The sequence below is a fragment of the Atta colombica genome, unplaced genomic scaffold, assembly GCF_001594045.1.
Source record: "Atta colombica isolate Treedump-2 unplaced genomic scaffold, Acol1.0 scaffold344, whole genome shotgun sequence".
Taxonomy (NCBI): domain Eukaryota; kingdom Metazoa; phylum Arthropoda; class Insecta; order Hymenoptera; family Formicidae; genus Atta; species Atta colombica.
The window spans coordinates 427440-448183 of NW_017259453.1; the positions used below are offsets into that span (position 1 = coordinate 427440).

At 33.3% G+C, this 20744-nt stretch overlaps 2 protein-coding genes across 2 annotated transcripts in view; both read left to right on the forward strand.

The window, feature by feature from the left end:
- Positions 1-4709, forward strand: part of LOC108690654 (homeotic protein antennapedia-like) — a 9896-nt gene extending 5187 nt beyond the window's left edge. The window contains exon 2 of the mRNA XM_018198048.1: positions 4136-4709. Coding sequence (XP_018053537.1) covers positions 4136-4389 — 254 coding nt within the window. The 3' untranslated portion in view covers positions 4390-4709. The remainder of the gene's footprint in view (positions 1-4135) is intronic.
- Positions 4710-13072: 8363 nt separating this feature from the next.
- Positions 13073-20744, forward strand: part of LOC108690650 (prostaglandin reductase 1-like) — an 11319-nt gene continuing 3647 nt past the window's right edge. Inside the window, exon 1 of the mRNA XM_018198043.1 lies at positions 13073-13208. Coding sequence (XP_018053532.1) covers positions 13073-13208 — 136 coding nt within the window. The remainder of the gene's footprint in view (positions 13209-20744) is intronic.

A 20744-nucleotide genomic window follows, 5' to 3' on the forward strand; every position in this document is an offset into this window, starting at 1 on the left:
GCGGTAGAAAGAGGTAGATGATGATGAATGAATCCATAGAAATCCTGGGACCGTTTTCTTTTGGAGCTCCGCCATGGAGGCAATTGTGAATGATATGGAGGTGGTTTGATTTTCTATTCGATATTTGGCTAGAATTCAATGTTTGAAAGACAAAATTGTCTCTATTTTGTTGTGATTTGATTTATTCCTTTACGTAATACTTAATAATCAATTTGACTTCTTGCATGAAATAAAAATTTCTATTTGTCACGATTCAATCTTAAATTTTATGATAGCTATATTCGTATCTAGAGTAGCAGGTGCAGAAAGAAAAAAAGTAAATTTTAATGCTCCGAGTGATACCCGTAAAGATGCATATGTCGCGGCAAGCCGTTCTACTCATTATCTCAACCTTCTACCTCGGCTCTTTCAAACTCCATCTTCTTGTCTGCCTGTCTGCTCGTCTGCCCGGAAGATCAAAAAAAGAAAAGCAAAAGCAAGGAGGAAAAACTACCTATAGAATACTCTAGTCTCCTTGGGAGTTTCTAAATTTCCTCTATAAATGTTAGCGGACTTGATGCTTTTCTCTTTCGCTGAAAACTTCTGTGAAATTCAGTCAGTCTTAGTTAGTCTATATAAAACATTAAAAGTAAAACATACGTTGAAATTATAGTTTTACTAAAAGAAACAAAATATAGCATTTAGGATTTAATCTATCTTATGAGGACCATTTGCAAGAAATTTGTAAGAATTGCTAATAAAAATGAAAATAAATTGTCTGATCTAAGATATGTGGTAAAATTGGACGTCATAATTTTTTATCATTATTAATTATATCTTTGCACTATTTATTTATATAAACTGTTTCAAAGAATACTTTTCGAGGAATATATATTCAAATCTTCAACATTTGAAAATAAAATTTTTAGTTTGTCATTAAAAATTACATACAACAAACTGGATGTTAAATTCTGACTTTGTTGCATCTGAGCGTTTATTTAAGAAAATTTTAGAAGTTATTCATACAATTTTGTGCAATTAATATTAATGTTCGTCAACGTGTAGATACCCAAGGTTGATTCCGTGAGCAAATGATAAAATTAATGATACATCTAGGATATCTAATCGAAACGCGTTTCAAGGCCTGGCCTTATAGTGCCCACGTAAAGCTTAGCTTAATTGGGCACCGAGTGGTGGCCGCACCTTATTAGCGGGTTACAACATCCGGCTAGCTGTTAATCTGAAAAGTCCTGCGTGTATCCTGCGGCGGGCCTGAAAGACTAGTCAGGCAGGAGGGGAAGCGGAGATACGGAGCAACTAGCCTATAATAAGCCGCACGGTTGTGTACGTTCTGTTCTGTTTCGTTCCTTCATGCTGCGCCAGTGAAGGCAGACCCATAAATCTCCCGGGCATACTCCAGGGGACATTTGATCCTTGCGTAACCCAACGCCGTTAATTTATTGCTCCGCGTTTAAAGTCACCTCCGTCCGCGAAAGCCATAGCAGCGCTGCTACGCCGATCCGGCGCAAACTTAAGCCATCGGTATGACTTTCTTATTACAGGACTTCTTTCCATACGCGCGTATGCATGCCTGCGTGTTACGTATCTTAAAAATATCAATGGAACCACAGTAACATCATATACATAATAACTTAAATGTGAGAAATGATAATAACGTTGTTCTCAAAAATAAAAAAATTAATTTTCAACATTTATGTTACAAAAAACTGGATTTTAACATTTAGAAGCACATTTATCATTTTTTTAGTATGTATTTTTATTAGGATCTGTTAAGAATAATTTTTTCGATTTCAAAATATGTAATATCAGTTCACAACTCTTTCTATAGTTACATCTTATAAAAGCATTTGGTAAATAACGTCTGAAAACATAAAGTATTGCTGTCTCTTTAATTAACCCCACTCAACTCACGTATTATTGTTCTAATTCTCATATCCGAATACATCTAATCGAGGTTTTAGTCTTTAATAATCAAATCGATTGGCTCGAAAACTTTATAGGTTTTAGCTCATAAATAATACAGACTCGTCTCGATGCAGCGTTTAATAATTCATTTCTTTGCTCTGCAACATCTAGTGGCATGAGAGGATTTATGGGCGAAGTGACCTTTTGAAACAAACCTGATTATTACGCCGCTTCATCTCACGATTATCTTTATTTAAAGTGATCATATAAACGTATTTCAGATGAATATATAAGTTTCGAATAAAAATATATATATATGCGTGTCTAGAATTTTTTTAGCATTTTAAAAATAATGTGCGGTTGCTATGTTGGAAATTTTAATGTTAATAATCAGTTAAAATTTTAGTCACATATAAACTTTCGAATAGGATTTATTTATGGAATAAAATACTATAAATAAAATTACTTAAATAAATTGACATTTTCTGAAGTATTAGTGAAATTGAACATGTTTCATGTATTTCACTGATGCGCAACGCTTTGATAATCTAACCTTAGATCTAGAACGTGATCTTCATTAACGCGGTGTGACAAATGAATATTAATAGGATGCAACTTTCATAGAACAGTCGACGGTACACTTGATAGTCAATTATGATAATATTTTTTTCATATAATATGTACATGATTTCATAAGAGCATATATCTATTTATGCGATGACCGATATAATTACTTTTTAATAATATTTATTATAATTTTGGACAGAATAGTAAATGGCTATTTTCTTAAAATAAGGAAGGAAAGAGAACCAAGGAAGTTGCCTAAATCGTTAAAGCTTATAAGAGAGCGCTAGAGATTGGTATGTTGTTAATTTGAGAGCGTAGCCCAAGGGAAGGAATAAGAGGGCATGTTCCCAACTTTCTCTATCCTCTCCTCTCTGCCCCTCTCTTTCTCTAACGCGCGTTTTTTCTCTTCCTCCATATATCGTCCTCTTCGTCTAGTCGAAGGTTCAGAAACCTACGCGATCTCTCTATCTCTCTCCGGAGCAGAACCGCCATCCATCTTCATCGGCCGACAGCGCGACGGGCGGCGTTTGCCTCGAATGCTCGCCAAGGAGTTTTCTTCTTCTTCTTCTTCTCCTTCTTCACCTCTCCCCTCCTTACTTTCCAGTTCTCATCCCTACGCGTCTTCTTCCTTCTTCCCTCCTTCCATTCTGAAGCATTCTCATTTTGCTCTCTCACTCGTATGGCGGGTTAACCGAACCAAACCCTTTGAGGTTTATACCTTGTAAAGTTGCGAGACTTCTCACACAGAGTCAACTCGCTCTGTCTCCTTAGTATCTTCCTCCGTCTTTTCTGCCTCTCTCGCTCTCTTAGCAACCATAATTAATATTCTTGTTTGGAATTCGTGTACCGCGCACTGACCGCAGATCATATCGCGAATATCGCTAAGGTATCTATCATATGCGGAACTGCATTTACGATCCTGAGTCTTTTTTATTAAATACTGCAGCGGTATTTTATTTATTTCGTTAAAATTTACAGAAATTTTGTTGAAGTTTATAGAAACTATCAGCCAGTCAAATCAATCATACTCTCTAAATCTAAATCAGTGGATAATCACTGATGTCAGTGCCAAGTATACCACTGGTAATCAGTGAATTAAATGTGAGATCCCTAACCTTAAGTTCATCTTTATTTTGTGACCTAACTAACCTTATTTTAGTGCTTAAATTCAATGAATATGGTATTGGAAGATTGAAATTAACGTGTAAATATAGTAGTTTAGTTATATAATGCTCAAACATTTTTCCTTTTTTTATTGATTATCAGTGCAAAGTATGCCATTGAGTAATTAATGACTACCCACTGATTCAGATTTAGAGAGTAGGCTGTAATATTTAAGTAGTAGTGAAATATATTAGTTAATTGATCATTTGTAGTAAAGATAAGATAGCGAGATATCTACAAGTCTTGTCCGCTACAGTTGTAGGTACTTCTATGCCAGCGCAACCGCTATTCGTCAAAAGATTTTACATTTATATTTATAATATATTATTTATAATATATTTATAATATATTTATACAATAATATATTACTTGATATATTTGACGCATATCTTATACAATATAATATTTTTCTCTTATACTTATGTATAGATATAATATAATAATTTACAATTAGGTAATAATTTATATTAATTTGAAATTTTAATTTCTTTTGTTTCAGAAAGGAAACGGGGTCGGCAGACTTATACACGATACCAAACGTTAGAACTGGAAAAAGAGTTTCACTTCAATCGATATCTTACTAGGCGGCGACGCATCGAGATCGCACACGCGCTATGTCTGACGGAACGGCAGATAAAGATCTGGTTTCAAAACAGACGGATGAAGTGGAAGAAAGAGAATAAGACGAAAGGCGAGCCAGGCTCAGGCGATGGCGACACTGAAATCTCGCCACAGACGTCGCCGCAGGGTTAAAAGAGCTCCGAGGGGAGTGGAACTTCTTTTCCACCTCTCAGGGTCGTTAATATCTTGTTTCCAGCACTACCTCCTCCCTACCCAAACTCCAATCCCTATCGATGACCTCCAAATGATCCCTCTAAGCAATGACGCTTATTTTGTCGTGTTAATCATGTTGCTTGTACCAAAAACGAAGCAGATAATGATGACGAGGAAGTTGTAGAAGGATCTGTAAGAGCGCTTGAAGACGATAAGAGAATGATAAACCCAGAGACGTAAAGTTATGAAAATGCAAGAAGAAGAGAATAAAACGAAGAAAAGACGCACAAACGAGTCAGCAGAGGATTGGCGTGAATGCGCGTGAAAAAGGTGGATCAAGATTATTGATCGAGAAGAGTAAATAAAACTGGATCACATGCTAATCAGAACCGCGTTAACCTCTATTACGTTTAATTAACGATTATTGTATACTAAAGTCCATATATATATATACTATACATATATATGTATATATATATATATATACATAAATATATACATATGGATAGAGATATATGTAGTTTAATGTGGGAGCGAGTGTGACCGATGACCGGTTGACACTAACGAACGTAGAAGACATGGTTCCGAATGCTATAGTATTAAGAATTAAATCTACTGAGAAAGAATGATTGCGCGAATCTGATTGCGAATATGATAGAAAAAAAAGATCGTGTTAAAATCTTAGGAGAGCATTTTATTATTTATTCTCTTACATCGTAAAGTAGAATTGTAGGACGATTAGTAGAATAGTTGTATGAAGATGTCCATCGCGTCTGTATTTAGCGATAGGTAAGCGGTTTAGTGTCCTTAGAGGATTGTTTAGATAGATTTTTTTTTCTTTAATACCGCCGAGCGGTGGCTCTAACGAGGATATTTATGATTCGTGCCAAGTGTGATCTTTGAGAATGTGTTTTGATAAAATTCGAAGGAGGATTCGAGTAATGGCGGGATACAGCAAGTGGACACAAAGAGCAGTGCAAAAGCGGAAGAGAAATATCGCGAAGTTTACGTCTTATTCTGAGAATAGTGATACAAGTGTGTGCAAAACTAATTCCATGAAAGATCAGTGAATTTTGATGTATAAATAGAAAGATCATGGCGTTGTTTTTGGATTTTGTATGCGGAAAAAGCGACCATAAATGGGACAGACTAGTGCTGATTGATAAAGTGAATATGAAAAAAAAAACAGCGCTCTTCGGCGGAGCAGAGTCAAATGGACTTGGCATTTCTTCATCAGCGTCATCGCAAGGTTAGTCTTATAAAGATTGCTAATGATCGCAATTATCGGTTACATTACTTTGTTTCTCGTTAAATCATCGTGCATTTGATAAGAACAGTAAGCTTTGAACTTCAACGGAATAAGCTTATATTTTTGTGTAATTAATAATGCATAAAGATGTAGTTTCTCCGTTTAATAATCGATAGTTGGAAAAATTTGTTCCTATCACGCATATTGCTCAAAAAATAACGAGTATATAATGTATATAAGCAGTTCTTTCCTAGCTAAAAAGCGTGTCTGTGTTTGGAAAAGAATGTTCAAATTAAAATTTTTTTATATTATTTCCGATAATTTAGAAATGTATTTTATATTATTATTTATTATTTGGATCAAGAAATTTTTAGTTTATACTTGAAATAGTTCAAATAATTTCAGAAAACAACTGTTTGATATTAAGATATCTGATAATATCTAATAATATTTGATATTATAAATAAATAAAATATATATAGTGTGATGTCTTTTACAATGTCGGACACGTAATGTGATCTCGAATAAATTATTTTCTTTAGAATTTTTTTAAAAGAGTAAATTCAATAGTTATACTCGTAATAGCGTTGCAATTCTTCTTTTCCTGTAAATATTAAGAGAAGATAACTGAAGGAACGAAAGTTTATTTGCATTAGTAGCTATCGAAAATTTGCTCTTGCTCCGCGCGACATGACGCCAAGTTACCAAGTGTTATAATACATAGCGTATTTTCGGAATAGGATGCTTTCGGCATGAAACCGCTTGGCACCTTAATAATGCCTTAGAGCTAACTTAACCAAAAGAAATTGTTTTATTATGTATATACGATAATTTAATTGCATTATCATTCCAAATAAATATATTGTTTGTTTGATTTTTTTAATATATAGTATGAAAATTATTCAAATTATATTTATTTTAGTTTTTTTAACTGAGTGATTGTGCTTCTTTTGTGAATTATTTTCTATTATTTATATGAGAATTTTATATAATATTTTTATTTAGTTTTTACATAACAAAACACTTTCTATATATGATAAATGTATGATCAACAAGAATCCAATTTGTTACATTTATATTGAAACAAGCATGTTAAGTGTGGCAAGCGGTATCAGGGCTCTCGTCAACTCGATCGTCTGATCTGGTTCGATGAATTGATTCGATTATGCCGTATCGGGAGATCCAGGAAAGTCCGGCCACGTTGTAGCCAGGCGAGCCCATATATTCCGCCGCGGTGAATTCTTGTGCTGTGTTGTAAACTTAGATTCGACATAATTATTTAGTGTATATCTTGTATACACCATAATTAATGATATACGTAATAAATGATATTAATAACCGCGTGGCTAATTATGAACAGCGGTCAAAAATGCCTATAGAGGTGGTTAATTTCTAACTCACTGCAGAATTCGGCTCCATCTCTTTACGAAAAATGGGAGAAAGAGAGTGGCATAAAACGTGTAATCGATATACGTAACGTATGGTCCAGCTTGCGCTCGTACATCGATCGAGCCATGTGTGACCAGCCTTTCCTTCTCGAGAAATTTATTTATATAAAACTCTTTGTCCTTGAGGAGCAACGAACTGTGTGAAAATCCACGGCGATCGCTCGCTATTTTGAAACATCCGTAATCTAGCCAATCATAGTCTCCATCTTTTACATTTTTGTTTCATCATTCGATTTTATGTAATTTGGATATATAGAAGTTATTATCTTTGAAACATTTTTGTATTGTAATTGTATCACGATTTACGTTTTTTACGTTACTCTGAAGTACAATAATTGTACAGTTGTATTATTGATGAATGATTTATGTAGACGTACGACATACAACTTTGCACGATATCACATGGATTTTTGGATAACATATTTTAATGCGAGCAAATTGCACGTAGTTCTAATTGTATTCATCAAATAACATTATATTTTAATGATAGAGGGGATGATGCAACATGCAAGGCTCCTTATTATTTTTGATAAAAAAGAATTTTTTATCCTTTGACTATGATATCGATTGTTATAATACTATGACCAAAAGAAAGTTTCATGTATCCAATTTCAGAGATCGATCTAATAATTTTCTTTTTAAATTGTTAAAAAGGGAATGATAATAAATTCAAACTTTAAGATGAGATTTTTATGATTTGCTATGTACATTACTTTAATATTTGTCAAAATTGTATATATGCACTAAAAGTTTAAATTCGATATCAGCACCGATCTATCAAATATCGAAGATTACTTGCAAACATCTAATTCGATTGTAATATGTACAAAAGTTGAATAGTGCAATAAAATATGTTTAAATAAAAATGCGTTTAAACGAAAGATATGATGGACTTCGGTGCTGTAAAAGTAAAATTATGATGAGCGATGAGCGATCGCCGTGAATACGCAATTAAAGAAAAATAAACTTTTGTATCTATTGGATAGCGAACCTATTACTTATAGATTAAAAAATATATACATATATTATATATAACGCGAGAAGGGAAATTCATAGTATTAACTGGGAGGAATAAAAATGCAAAATATATATTTTATCTTTACTCGTATATATGCGCATTAAATTACAAGATATACGTAAATTAAACCAAGTACCGTGAGTGTATGCAAAAGTAGAACGTAAAACTGAACGTAAAATGCAACAGTGTGTACGTACGAAGTATGTCACTAAGATAGTCCGTATTCGATAAGAGTAACATCTAAAATCTAATTCGTAAAAATAAAGAAATAACGTTAAGTAAACGGGTATGTGTCGGTCGCAGTAAGGTGGCGGTCGTAAATTTTTAATTGGATTTTCGTCTAAATAAAAAACGATATTCGCCATTAAGTGTACACCACGGGAGAAACGCGCAATGAAAATTTTATTTATTATTGTCCACAATACGCCAGAGAGCGGCGGCACTTGCAAAAAAATGTACATAAGTCCGATCTTTCTAACTAGGCTATCTGCAAAAAAACGCTACCAGATAAGTAGAACAAAGAAAAACAAAGAAATATAAGAAGTAACGCTTGTCAATGAATGAGTAACTTTCAGACGTAATATTGTTTAGTCCGGTAATATTTATTGATACATGTTATATATATCGCAAAGTGGATCTTTCTGTTTGTTTAATTGATTATACAATAAATATTTTTTATAATGTACTAGATAAAGTTGTAGGTATTTGTATGTACCATTATTCTACTTCCTTGAGTATCTCTACGAAATGACGTGGATTGGTAGAGATTACGAAATCCTTATGCTGATGTTGTATTCTCGCATATCCAATCATTTTTATCGAATTATACATGTAGATACATATAAAACGACATTTAAGGAAAGCAATTTCATAAAAACCTTTTTCCGTACATTCATATTTTGCTGCTTCATCCTTTCGCAATTTCGATTCTTTAATCTGATCCATTTTTGATCCATTTTTGATTAGGCAAATTGAATAAGCAAATTACAAAACGTCTCATACGTGTATGCGCCGAAGAGTTCCTGACTTTCTGTCGCAGGAAAGTGTCATTAATTGCATATATCTTTTAGGTATCGTATTTCTATTCAAATACGTAAAATGTATAAATAAGCAAGTCCCTCGCTTCATCATCATTCATCAAACTAAAATTCACTGATATAATTATGAAATATTTAGTTAATATCATTTCTTTCACAACATGTGACAAAACAACAAAAGTACAGATAAAATCTCAGTATCATTTAAAAGATATTAGTACACCATTAGAATATATTTCACTGGTTTTATCTTTTTCATCAATTTTGTAATGCAATTTGATTATATTTTACTGTACTTGCTTTATTAAATTCCTAAATCATATTTCTGTATGTACTTGTAAATGTAAAAAAGATCAAATCATCATAAATATATTGCTTATGTAATGCAACTAGAGGAGATTGCCAATTATATACAAGAAACTTTCGATTTTTGCTATTTCAAACGTGAGATGTGCGGTCTCATCGATTATAGGTTCCGCCATATGAAGACTGATAGATTCCGTAACGTGAGACAAGAATGTTATATACAATAGTCGCTAAAACAAGAAGACATTTAGACCGATATAATTATTTATCAATAGAAATTATTATTTAATTGTGCGTTATTAATATTCAAATTATTTAATTATTCCAAAAGAATTTTGCAGATTGAGATTCAATTTAGAGTGATTTCGGAACGTGTTGAAATCATTTCGTTTATAAATGGAGTTGACATCTAAATATAAGCAATAAAAATTACCGAAATTACTCTACATATAACTTTCATTCTGTACCGGTAGACACGGAACAAACAAGATGCATTTGTATATAATTAGTCATGTGAAAAGCATATGTGAATGAAAGTTTTTTTTTTTTCAAATTATCGGCAGGGCAATGTGAAAGGCGACGTCTGACGTCGCGGTATCGAATCGCGAACCGCGACCCCTGTATACGATACCGCGTAGGTAAAGTAGGTACCTGTTTACTAGATTAAAAAAAAACCTTACAAAGTAACGGTAGCAGAGGTCTAATTAATTACTATTTATTGATACGATATAGTAACGATATTCACATAGTTGAGTTTCGCGAGTAACTCGATTATTCAGTGACTCGACGAAAATATAACTAGACTAAGAGGAAGACAATATTTCGAAAGCCGCCACGTTGTCGTCCGCTGATGAACTTACGGTTTCTCCAGTGTGTTTTATGGATTTTTATCATACATGAATTTCTTTATTAAAATTTGTACGAAGATACTTGATTTTTGATTATTATTATTAGTTATTTGGTTCTCAAATACTTATTTCAAAGTCATTTGAATCATTGAAGGAAAACAGAAGATTGGATTTTTTATGTTTTAGACTAAGTACTCCGTAAGTAAAATATTATAGCAGAATGTTGGTAGACTGGCAGTAGAAATCAAATAGTTTCTACTAATATTATCTGATGGCAAATTAGCGAAAGCTATTGTTTTGTAGCTATTTAAATCATAACGTTATTGATTTTGAAAGATCTTTAAAATTGAAATTTTATTCTTTTTTATCTTTATTTACTTTATTAATTTTTTTATTTAAAAAAAATAGTAATTTTAAACTGTATTATTAACCGTATTATAAAAATTAATATATTTTACATTAAAGCATTAGATTCTGACATTTTAAAGATACCTTAAAAGAGTTTACGACGCTCAACAAATTTACTCGACTTTACTGTCAATCTGCCATAGTTTATATCAACAAATTCTATTTGATTTCTGCCGTAAATCTGTCGGCACAAATTGATTTTAATAACAAGTTAATTATCTAATAATCTTGATATTTATTTTCTGATTGTACAATAATATTTTAATATGAAAAGTTCATTTTTATGAAATGTATACAACTATGTCAAGATCACTAAAGAGGAGCAAGTTCTGAATATCCTACATGTAAAATAACAATCTAAGAAACAAACCGCGATTTATTTAGGTAGAAAAAACGGCTATGTTGCTGTTTCATAAAAATTTACATTAACATGTTTTACTAAAATATGATATACGATCTACGATTAAGTTTGCTATCTCTCAGTTACACACTTGAGTCACCATGGTTACGCATTGCCCCGACCGAAAACACAAAGTGTATATGTATCATATATTCTACATATTATATACACATATATATATATATATACACACACACACACACACACACACACACATACACACACATGCATATACATGCATACATACAGTATATAAACATTGCCTATTTACAAAAGACCGGGTACAATGCATTCGTTCCAACGATTGTGCGGAAGAAATACTTAAGTACAGGTGTGCCTAGCAGCCGAAAATAAACGTGGGCAACACTGCTTTATCGAACGATAAATCGAAGAAAAAAAATATAAATGAATCTATATATATAAATATATATACATATAAATTATATATATATAAATATATATATATTTAAATATAAATATATACGATAATTACAGCTACAACAAACGTATATAGTTATTTTGTAGTGTCTCGCATTATGTAAACTATATGTATACATAAAACGTACGACAGTGACGATGTTGATGATGATTGCAATGATAAACGATATCTTACGCGAGTGAAGTATGTATTATGTATAATGATGAAGACGACGTCAATGGATAATAGTATTACATGCTATCATGTCGACGAGTCTAAACCGTGTATTGTATTATATTATATAAGAGTCTGTCCATATTAATAATAATTATTATTATATTAATTATAATAGCTGTGTTTGAAAACGAGAAATAAATTGTGGTTGAATATGAAATAGAATGTGGTAAAAAACGGATATGTCCCCCTTATCATTATATCGCATCATGACGCTATGCAGATTTGAGAATCTACTTTTCGCGGTGGTCAATCAGTGGAATAGACGAGATTCCCAGTCGGATTCGCAGATTCTCAGCGTGAAATCATGATTTCTGTACTCGTATGAGGATATCGCGATTAGTACGCCACTGGCTTCCTTTTGAGAGAGTAGTCCAGCATACCCGGAGGTTGCGTTTATACGAATTGCAGCGGAAGGAACCATTGTATAATCCAAGATGGCCTCCACCTCGGAGAGGATTATTATTGGCTAATACGAAGCAAGAGGCCCCGCCTTGGCTCACGGCTCGTGACGGGATGATTTATTGGGATTTCTGTCTGTTCGCCCCTGCGCTGCAACGAACACACCACTGCCTAGCTTGCCTAGACGGTAGGTATGCTCGGATTTGCGATATTGGATTTCGACATCTCGACCGAGTGCAGCTGCAACCATTCTTCCACGACGGACAGACGTCTTCGTTCCACGTGTCCACGTGCAGTCCGGCATGCTTCAAGTCAATATCAGATTCAATTTCAGATATCACAGGGTTTATATCTCGCCCCTTTTCGATTATTCACTTTTGATTTATTTTTTTTTATTATTTTTTTATACTGTAAAAATTAGTTTCTGACTGCCTTTTTGTTTATCAAAGTTTACGCAAAGATTAATTTATCTTATTGTATTATTTTATCTTATTATATTATCATATTGTAATTACATTATTGGATAAGTTTAATGATTACAATATTAAGATAGAACAAGTAAATAATCATTTTATAAATGTAATCAGAACAGATTAATATAAAAGAATAGATATACTGCTTTTAAAATACATACATGTTTAAATGATGTGTACGAAGTATAACGGACTTGGATATTTCTTATTTGAGAAAATTTTTAAAACATACCTAATTTAATATTGATTTACGTATACTTCATTAATGCAGAATCAATCAATATTGAAGCGTGTTTTTATCACATTATTTTCCTATTAATGTTCTATGCGATTAGAAATGTTAAACATAAATTGAGCAAGCATATATATGTATAAATATATCTGCTAAATTTTGCTGTAAAGAGATCAATTAATTGATGCGATGTTATCTATAACATCTGTTGACGCGACGAAAGGTGAGTATAATCGGCGGAAGTCTGGTAATGCTATCGCACTTCCGGAACTGGGTAACGAATCCAGGTCATGCGAGATAGAGAAGCAGAAGAATTCATCGTCAAGTGAGTATATCTATATAGTGGATTGCGTATTTACGATTTAAAGCAACGGAGCGCATGGTGACCTTTGCCAATTCTGTTGTTGCAGGTGCATTCACGTTGTAAATGCATTCGAGGCGAGGAAGGAATCCGTAGGCAGGACGAACGGAGGGAGCGAGATAGCCGAGGATGGGAGAGAGCGAAGAGTCGGTGGAGTAGAGACTCGGCAAGATAGAGGAGCCGGTGGGAGGATGGCGGTTAGAATTTATGGCCGCTTTATCACTTTACCGGCCTTGCCGCGTCTCCTTTAGCCCGTGAGGAGGGCAGGATCTCACGATGAACTTTGGCACTCGACTACGCTGCACTCGACGAGCGGTGAGCCCGTTAACTTTCTTGTTTACTCGCATTTCGCGAGAGATTACGAGTACACCTGTTTTCTCTTTCTCTCTCTCTCTCTCTCTCTCTCTCTCTCTCTCTCTCTCTATATATATATATATAACTTTTGTTTTTTCAAATTTAATGCAATATAACACTACATGAAATGTGTTTTACAATCTGAAGAATACGTGTAAATATAAAATAAAAAAAAAAGGAGAAAAATATACATTCAAATATACATAAAGCTCCAGTTTAGTCTTTTAAAAAATATAATTTTATATATTTGAATTGAATTGGATCGTATGATATGAATAAAGAATCAAAAGTTATTAGCTCTAAAATTCCTTGATGTTAAATTAAATTATATAATAAATTTAACAAGAAAAAAAGTGTTATTAATTAATTTCCATTAAATTAGTTATATCTCATAATCTATTAAATCATATATCTTAAATTAGAAATAAAATATCTAGATAATGAATTTTCGACTTAATATAGAATTGTACAGATTACGAAGATAATAGAAGAAGGAGATAACTCTACGTCTTCTAATCTGAGGAGTCTGCTATCCCTGAATCCATGGTCTAAATTTATGTCTTTGTATACTTGATGCGTGTTAACTCTTGAACTGCTCGCTTCATTATACTTATGGGCGTTTAACGGTTGGATTTTAATTCACTTGGTCCAATCCGTGGGGAATTGTTCCGGCGGTTAACAGGAAAAGTGGCGCCGACCGAATCCACGAATATTCTAGTGTAAACACATTAATAACGGGTCTCAGAGTAACTTATTGCATACATGGACGCTCCGCGCGGGGCCTCGTAAAATTTACGTCATACTACCTGTCGGCATGACGACTACAACTACATAACGCATAAAGTAACCCCCATTAATAGACCATAAATTCTATCCCCGCGGCACCGTTGTTATGTATGAGCGTCGTTAGTGTTAATAGAGTGTTAACGGCTTCTATGCCGCTTTCGATTCTGTCCAGGACGTAGGTGACGGAGGTGGTGATGTAGGTAGAAGCTTGACAGAGGGGAGAAGAGAGAATGGTAAGCGGTTGCCATAGAGGAATTCTGGTTGCGTGCTGTCCGGCTACTATTAGCCTCGTGTGCTTCTGCTATTTTGCATAGAGAATACATCAATTTTCGGCGCTTCCCGCTCGCTGACCCCCCACTTGCCACCTTCGACAATTTTGTCTCTTCACCCCGCTGCGCCTAGCTATCCCCACCCAATTTCCGTCGCACATCACAACGGCACAATCCTCGTACACGCTGCATTTCGTACAATGTAAATCGTATCGAAGATAATTGATATCACGAACGCCTACTTCCCTGGAAATGCCCGTACGCGATAGTTGCTCGCCTGTCCTGACTGCTTCCGCGGCGTTTGTTTCCGTTGGTGATGATCAGTTTCGATTTGTGCGATGGAGATGTCCGATAATGTAGACAATTACCAAGAGTTTATGGAAGTTCAAACATTCGCGTTATAAACACATTAAATTTAAACGGCTTTATGTAAGCTATTTGAACAATTTTGGACAATGAATTCTCGCATTTTTTATTAAATTATTTATTTAATAATTATAATTTAATAATATTAATTATTATTATTATATAACTATAGTTTTACTATCTTTTTCAGATAATATATTGTTGAGAGTAATCTTACAAAGAAATTTCTAACAAAAACTAGATATGGTAAAATATAACTGTATTATTAATCTTCTCGGTTATAGTTTTTACGTTTCAAATCCTAGGATTATACGAAAAAAAAAAAACAGCATGTTAATGGCTTATTATTTTTGTAAAAAGGGGAATTTGAAAAAAATTCTGTCGTAGTCGATTCTCAGGTGTAAACAATATTGTGCTGTAGGTGAATCATTGTATGTTGCGGAGGACGCCGTTGGATACATAACGTATAACGGGACATAAATCAATAATATCGCTACCCCTTCTCCTTTCTTCCCTTCCTAGAATACCTCACTCTATCCCATGCTTTGCAAACCGCCAAGCGAAGTAAGCATCTCTTCCGCAATCAATGTTCACATCTAAAACATCGCAACAATATGTGTTCTCTAACATTCGACGATATATTTATCAAAAATTTTACAACTTGCTTAATTAAATTAGTATTAATTTGGGTTCAATAATATATGTAAAATATTGGGTTGTCCGGAAAATTCGTACCGATGTTGAAGGAAAATTGAAACGCAGAAAATTTAAATTTTAGTATACATTTATTAAATTATATAGTCGGCACGAACTTTCCGGACAATTCAATATTTGACGATATAATTATTTTGATGAGAAACAATTGCTCGAAAAATACTTTTTTTTATAATACAACGGTAATAATTACATTACATATAAATCAAATATTTAATTCCTAAAAATTGATAATTTTTGATGATAATTTTTAAATATGTCTATACAAAAATATATTTGAAAAAAAAATCTAGAAGCATTTCTTAATATCATTGAGTGAATTTTATTTAATATAGTACTATTATTTTATATAGATAGAACATTCTTGTGTATTAGACATGTTGAATGAAAAATGTATGAATAATCTGGATTTTTAGGTAGATAGATATATGCGGTCTGGTTAGATTCAGATTATTTTTTACTTTAGTAATAAGATACAGGCTGACATTTGTTGAATTAATGCGAATTTATTTCGAGTGGGGCGCATTTCCAGGTGTTTTAGGAAGTTTGGGTCCGGGTCCACGTCGCCGATGTATAGAAAGGCTAAATGCAAAACCTTGTAAGGGGAGAGACTCGCGTATTCCGAGAAACTAACAAAACATCCTCGCAATTAGCCGGATGTCCCGATGACATCAACGGAGCATCCCTCGAGACCGCCAACCGTGCTAGTCTCGCGACAGAAATTTCGCCGCTGCGCCACACCACTGACTTCAATCCCCTACCGCTCTCTGCCAGTTGTGTTCCTACCAAGCGACCGTCCGCGGTCTCTCAACGGGATTCTAGGTGACGACTGTAGCTACAGATATGCTAAATAATAAAAACTTATCGGATTTATGTCGTCCAGAATTGGACACGGACGGCGAGAAAGAGGCACGAGGTGGGTGCACACCGAGGTACTCTCGTCGAATGAAATTGAAAAGTAGTCGGGAGATATGGCCCTACCGACGAATATCGGTAGACAGACGAATGGCGTGGGAATGAGCAAGGGGTTGGAACGAGTAAGCGGGACATGAAAAACTACCGTGCAAGGGCTGATAGACTGAAAAGTGTTTGTTCGACGGACGGACGTTTTTTTAAAATCTTTTGCTGCCCTTTCTCACTCGAGGTCATTGGAATGCATTGTACGCGAGATTGGCGCAAATACGTATGCTTCATTGTTCTCTGTTAAAAATATCGCGACCTCGTAGATTCAATAAACTTTCACGATCAGGGTGACGTAAGTAGTATTGTCGAGTATATCGCGTCGAACAAATTGAAAAGATCCTGTTTATATTTTTTTCTCTCATCCTTAATATTATTATGAGTACCACACGCTCTTTCATCTCTCTAATTCATTGCATGGATGACATTTACATTACGTGTTTATTTTTATCATAATTAGGAATATATTTCTCTAATAATAATAAAATACTTTTTTTTATTTTTTCAGATTCCATAACATGTTATCTATGGATATACTACTATGGATTGCAACAAAATTAATTATACCTATTTATCCAATGAAAATGGAAGCTTTTTCATCAAATATACTTATCGCATTGAATATGAATCAATCAATACGAATAATGAGGATCTAGTGACACTATCTGTTATTTACTGAATGAATGGATGACAATTCAAAATTGATGAAGATATAAAATTTAATATAAAGAATTCATAATTTGTATTGAAGATACTACGAAAATTACAACTTTATATGAGGTATCAGAGTGAAATATATATTACAATTATAAATAGATAGATAAGAGATACATACTTTTTATCTCTTTCAAAAAAAGTGACTGTACATAAAATAAAAAAAACGTCAAGCTTTTATGTTTTATCAACAAACTAATGAATCACACTCAAATATTTGGAATTGGAGGAAGGCGACGAATATGAGAGAGAATGCAACGGATACATCGATGAAGGATTCAATCATGGATATTAGCCGGACATAAAGCAATACCATAATTAAACGATACAATCGTACATTTGTTAACTTAAACTATTTGAAACTGGCGCCTTTTCAAGGATACCGGCAACCATTAGACTGCCCCCGTGACATTCGAGGTAGAGTATGATGGTTCCATCGAGTAGGTAGTGCCTAGACGGGGCTCCACCCAGCACTTAGTTTACGTCGCGATTGCGGCCCCGGGCACGGCCGTTTCCAGGGTACAGTCACGCCCCTGCCATGCGAGTACTGTACTCCCATTCGCTGGCCCATATCTCATCTGGTCCATCGCATTAGCCTAATCTGCCAGCAACGTGAACAGAGAAAAAAAAAATACAGCCATCGACGTTGCCACTGACGAGAGAAATCGCGGTGAGGTGCTGCCACCTTACTGGTAGGATCAAGAAGTTGGCCGGTTGTTGAATTGATTTTTTTCCTCGCAAGCAACGTTGTCACGCTCTCATTTTGATTAGAAGTTCGATTTCATTGTTCGTGTATTGCTAGGGTTAATATTTCCTACAACGGTTTTGTAATTCGTGATTTTACCTGTTCGCGTCGGCCAGAACCAAGACTTTCTTCTATTTGATTGCCTGGTTCATCATGAAGGCGATCGAAATAGTGGGTAAGAAGCAATTATGTTTTAATAATAAATTTAGAAAATATAACCTTATAACTTTGAAATAAATATTCTGTTATAATTATAAATATGGATCTGATTTTTAAATATGGATCTTATGAAAATTGTTTGGTTATCACAAAAGTAATGCTTTTGTTTGAATAAAATAATTACACTATTTAATTAAATACCTAATCGAAATCTCTTTGCTTAGATTACAAATATACAAATTCTTTGAATTATAAATCGATTGTTTTTATCAAAATAAATATCGAGATAACATAGGGCTGATTGTTCCATCTTCAGATAAACTATGTAATAATTTACCTATTGGATAAATAAAAGAGTAAAAGAGTAAGAGAGCAAAACAATGAGCTGAAGTTTATTGAAAGATGAAACAAGCCAGCCAATGATTTTGAAGTAATTGGAATTAAAAATTACTTGAATGTGTCAAAAAGATTGACAAAAAGTTGGTTTTATTATTTAATTAAAGTGTGCTGTTACAGTTTGTTTCTTTCATCGGATGCAGTTCATCATCAGTTGAGTTGCTAGTAATGAAGATCTGAAAATGTAGAAGAACTGTGGGTAAGTAATCTAATGCATGATAATAAAATTATAACTGTAAATTGATAATAATATAGATTTTGTGATGAACTTTTATAGTACAAAATATTAATTGAGTTTCTCGCAAAATTCAATGAAATTTATTTACTTTTCGCTTTGTACTTGATTGAATATTGCTTTTAATAGAAAATACTATTAAAAAAAAAGAAATATTAGCAAAACATATAAATTAATGCAATCTATTGAATGTTGAGGCTCAGAAAAGTTTATGGTAAATTCTATCAATCCTCTATTGTTCTATGATTTGTCACACACAATTGCCAGGTTTTACCAAGTGGTAAAATTATTTTGTGGTAAAGATTATGTATGTACTAATTTTCTTATCTTCTTTGATACCATTATATGTTTATTTTTAAATTTATACGAATATATTGCGAAGCAATAAATTTTCGTTTTATTTAAAAACGCAAAAAAAATGTAACGCAAAATGTGAAATCTGATGCAAACGATGATGTATCGGTGGGCTACATTGCTAAGAAAGATCAGATGTCGGCAAGGTATGTGACTAGGTCAAATATTATGTTGAATTTAGGGACCGTAAATTGCTCTAGTTTCCAGAAGGAAACCACCATATGTGCATACGCATGGAAAGCACATTGAAAGTTTTCTTTATTGCGAAAATACGATCCTCGCGAAATACGGTATTGTTGTTCGAGACTGAAAAGACTCGAAACGAACCTTACCAAATGTACAGGTAGTTTTTGCAGGCCAAGGCTACAAAATCGTATGAATCAATGTTTCGAATATTCAACAAAACAATACGAACTTTGTATTGAGTTTCAAGAATGACACAGATTTGTGTAGGTCAAACTATTTTGTAAATTATGTGAGAATTATTTCGAGGTACTCAGGGTATTATGGAATTATTCAGAATTGATTCCGACCGGAATTGTTCAATTATTTCCTAGATTTTTGCTGTATTTTCCAAAGAAACCGCAATAATTCCGATCGGAAATTCCATAACGAATCATTCCATAATACGTGCCCAGATATCTTTTCAATAAGCTGATTTTGTATTTGTGTTTTAAATATTTTTAAAGGCGTGAATATTTTTCTTTTATATTTTCTTTCAAACGATATCTAATTTATGCTATCACTCTACTGCTACTTAAAACAACATTTTTTAATAATTTTTCAATGCTTTTTTCATCATAAAATTTTATTATGTTTAGCAAAATATTTGTCATGTAAAAATTATATAAAATAATTATCGTGCCGTTACATGCAAACACTTTTCTGTTATGCTCAAACGATTTCGAAGCAATTTCCAAATTGAGAAAACGGTTACGTTATTTGTGGTTACATAAGGATATTACAACATGATAAAAAGCTATTTCTTTTAAAATATTATTTAGTTAAGATTGAGAAAAAAGATCAGAGATCTTTCATGATTTAATAAATTATTTTATTTATAATAACTTGATAATACCAATAAATTATTTGATAATACCAATTTGACATAATCTAGCGTAATTTAGTTTTCATTTGAATTTATTAAAATTTGGATTTGCTAAATGAATTTTGATATTCATTATCGAACTTTATTGTTCTATAATTGAGTTAATAACGTTGACATATCTAAATAGCACCTGTTCTAACAATGACTTTATTGTTGTACGCATAAGAAAAGCGCAAGATTAATGATGCCTTAATGACTATACGAACCGTTTTGAAGCATGACTGTCTGCTAAAATATAACTCAATTCCACGTGATGGATATTAGTGCCCTTTTACATCTCATAAAACTTTACAATATCAACTTCAAAAACCTATTTTCATAAATATTGATAAATTATTCC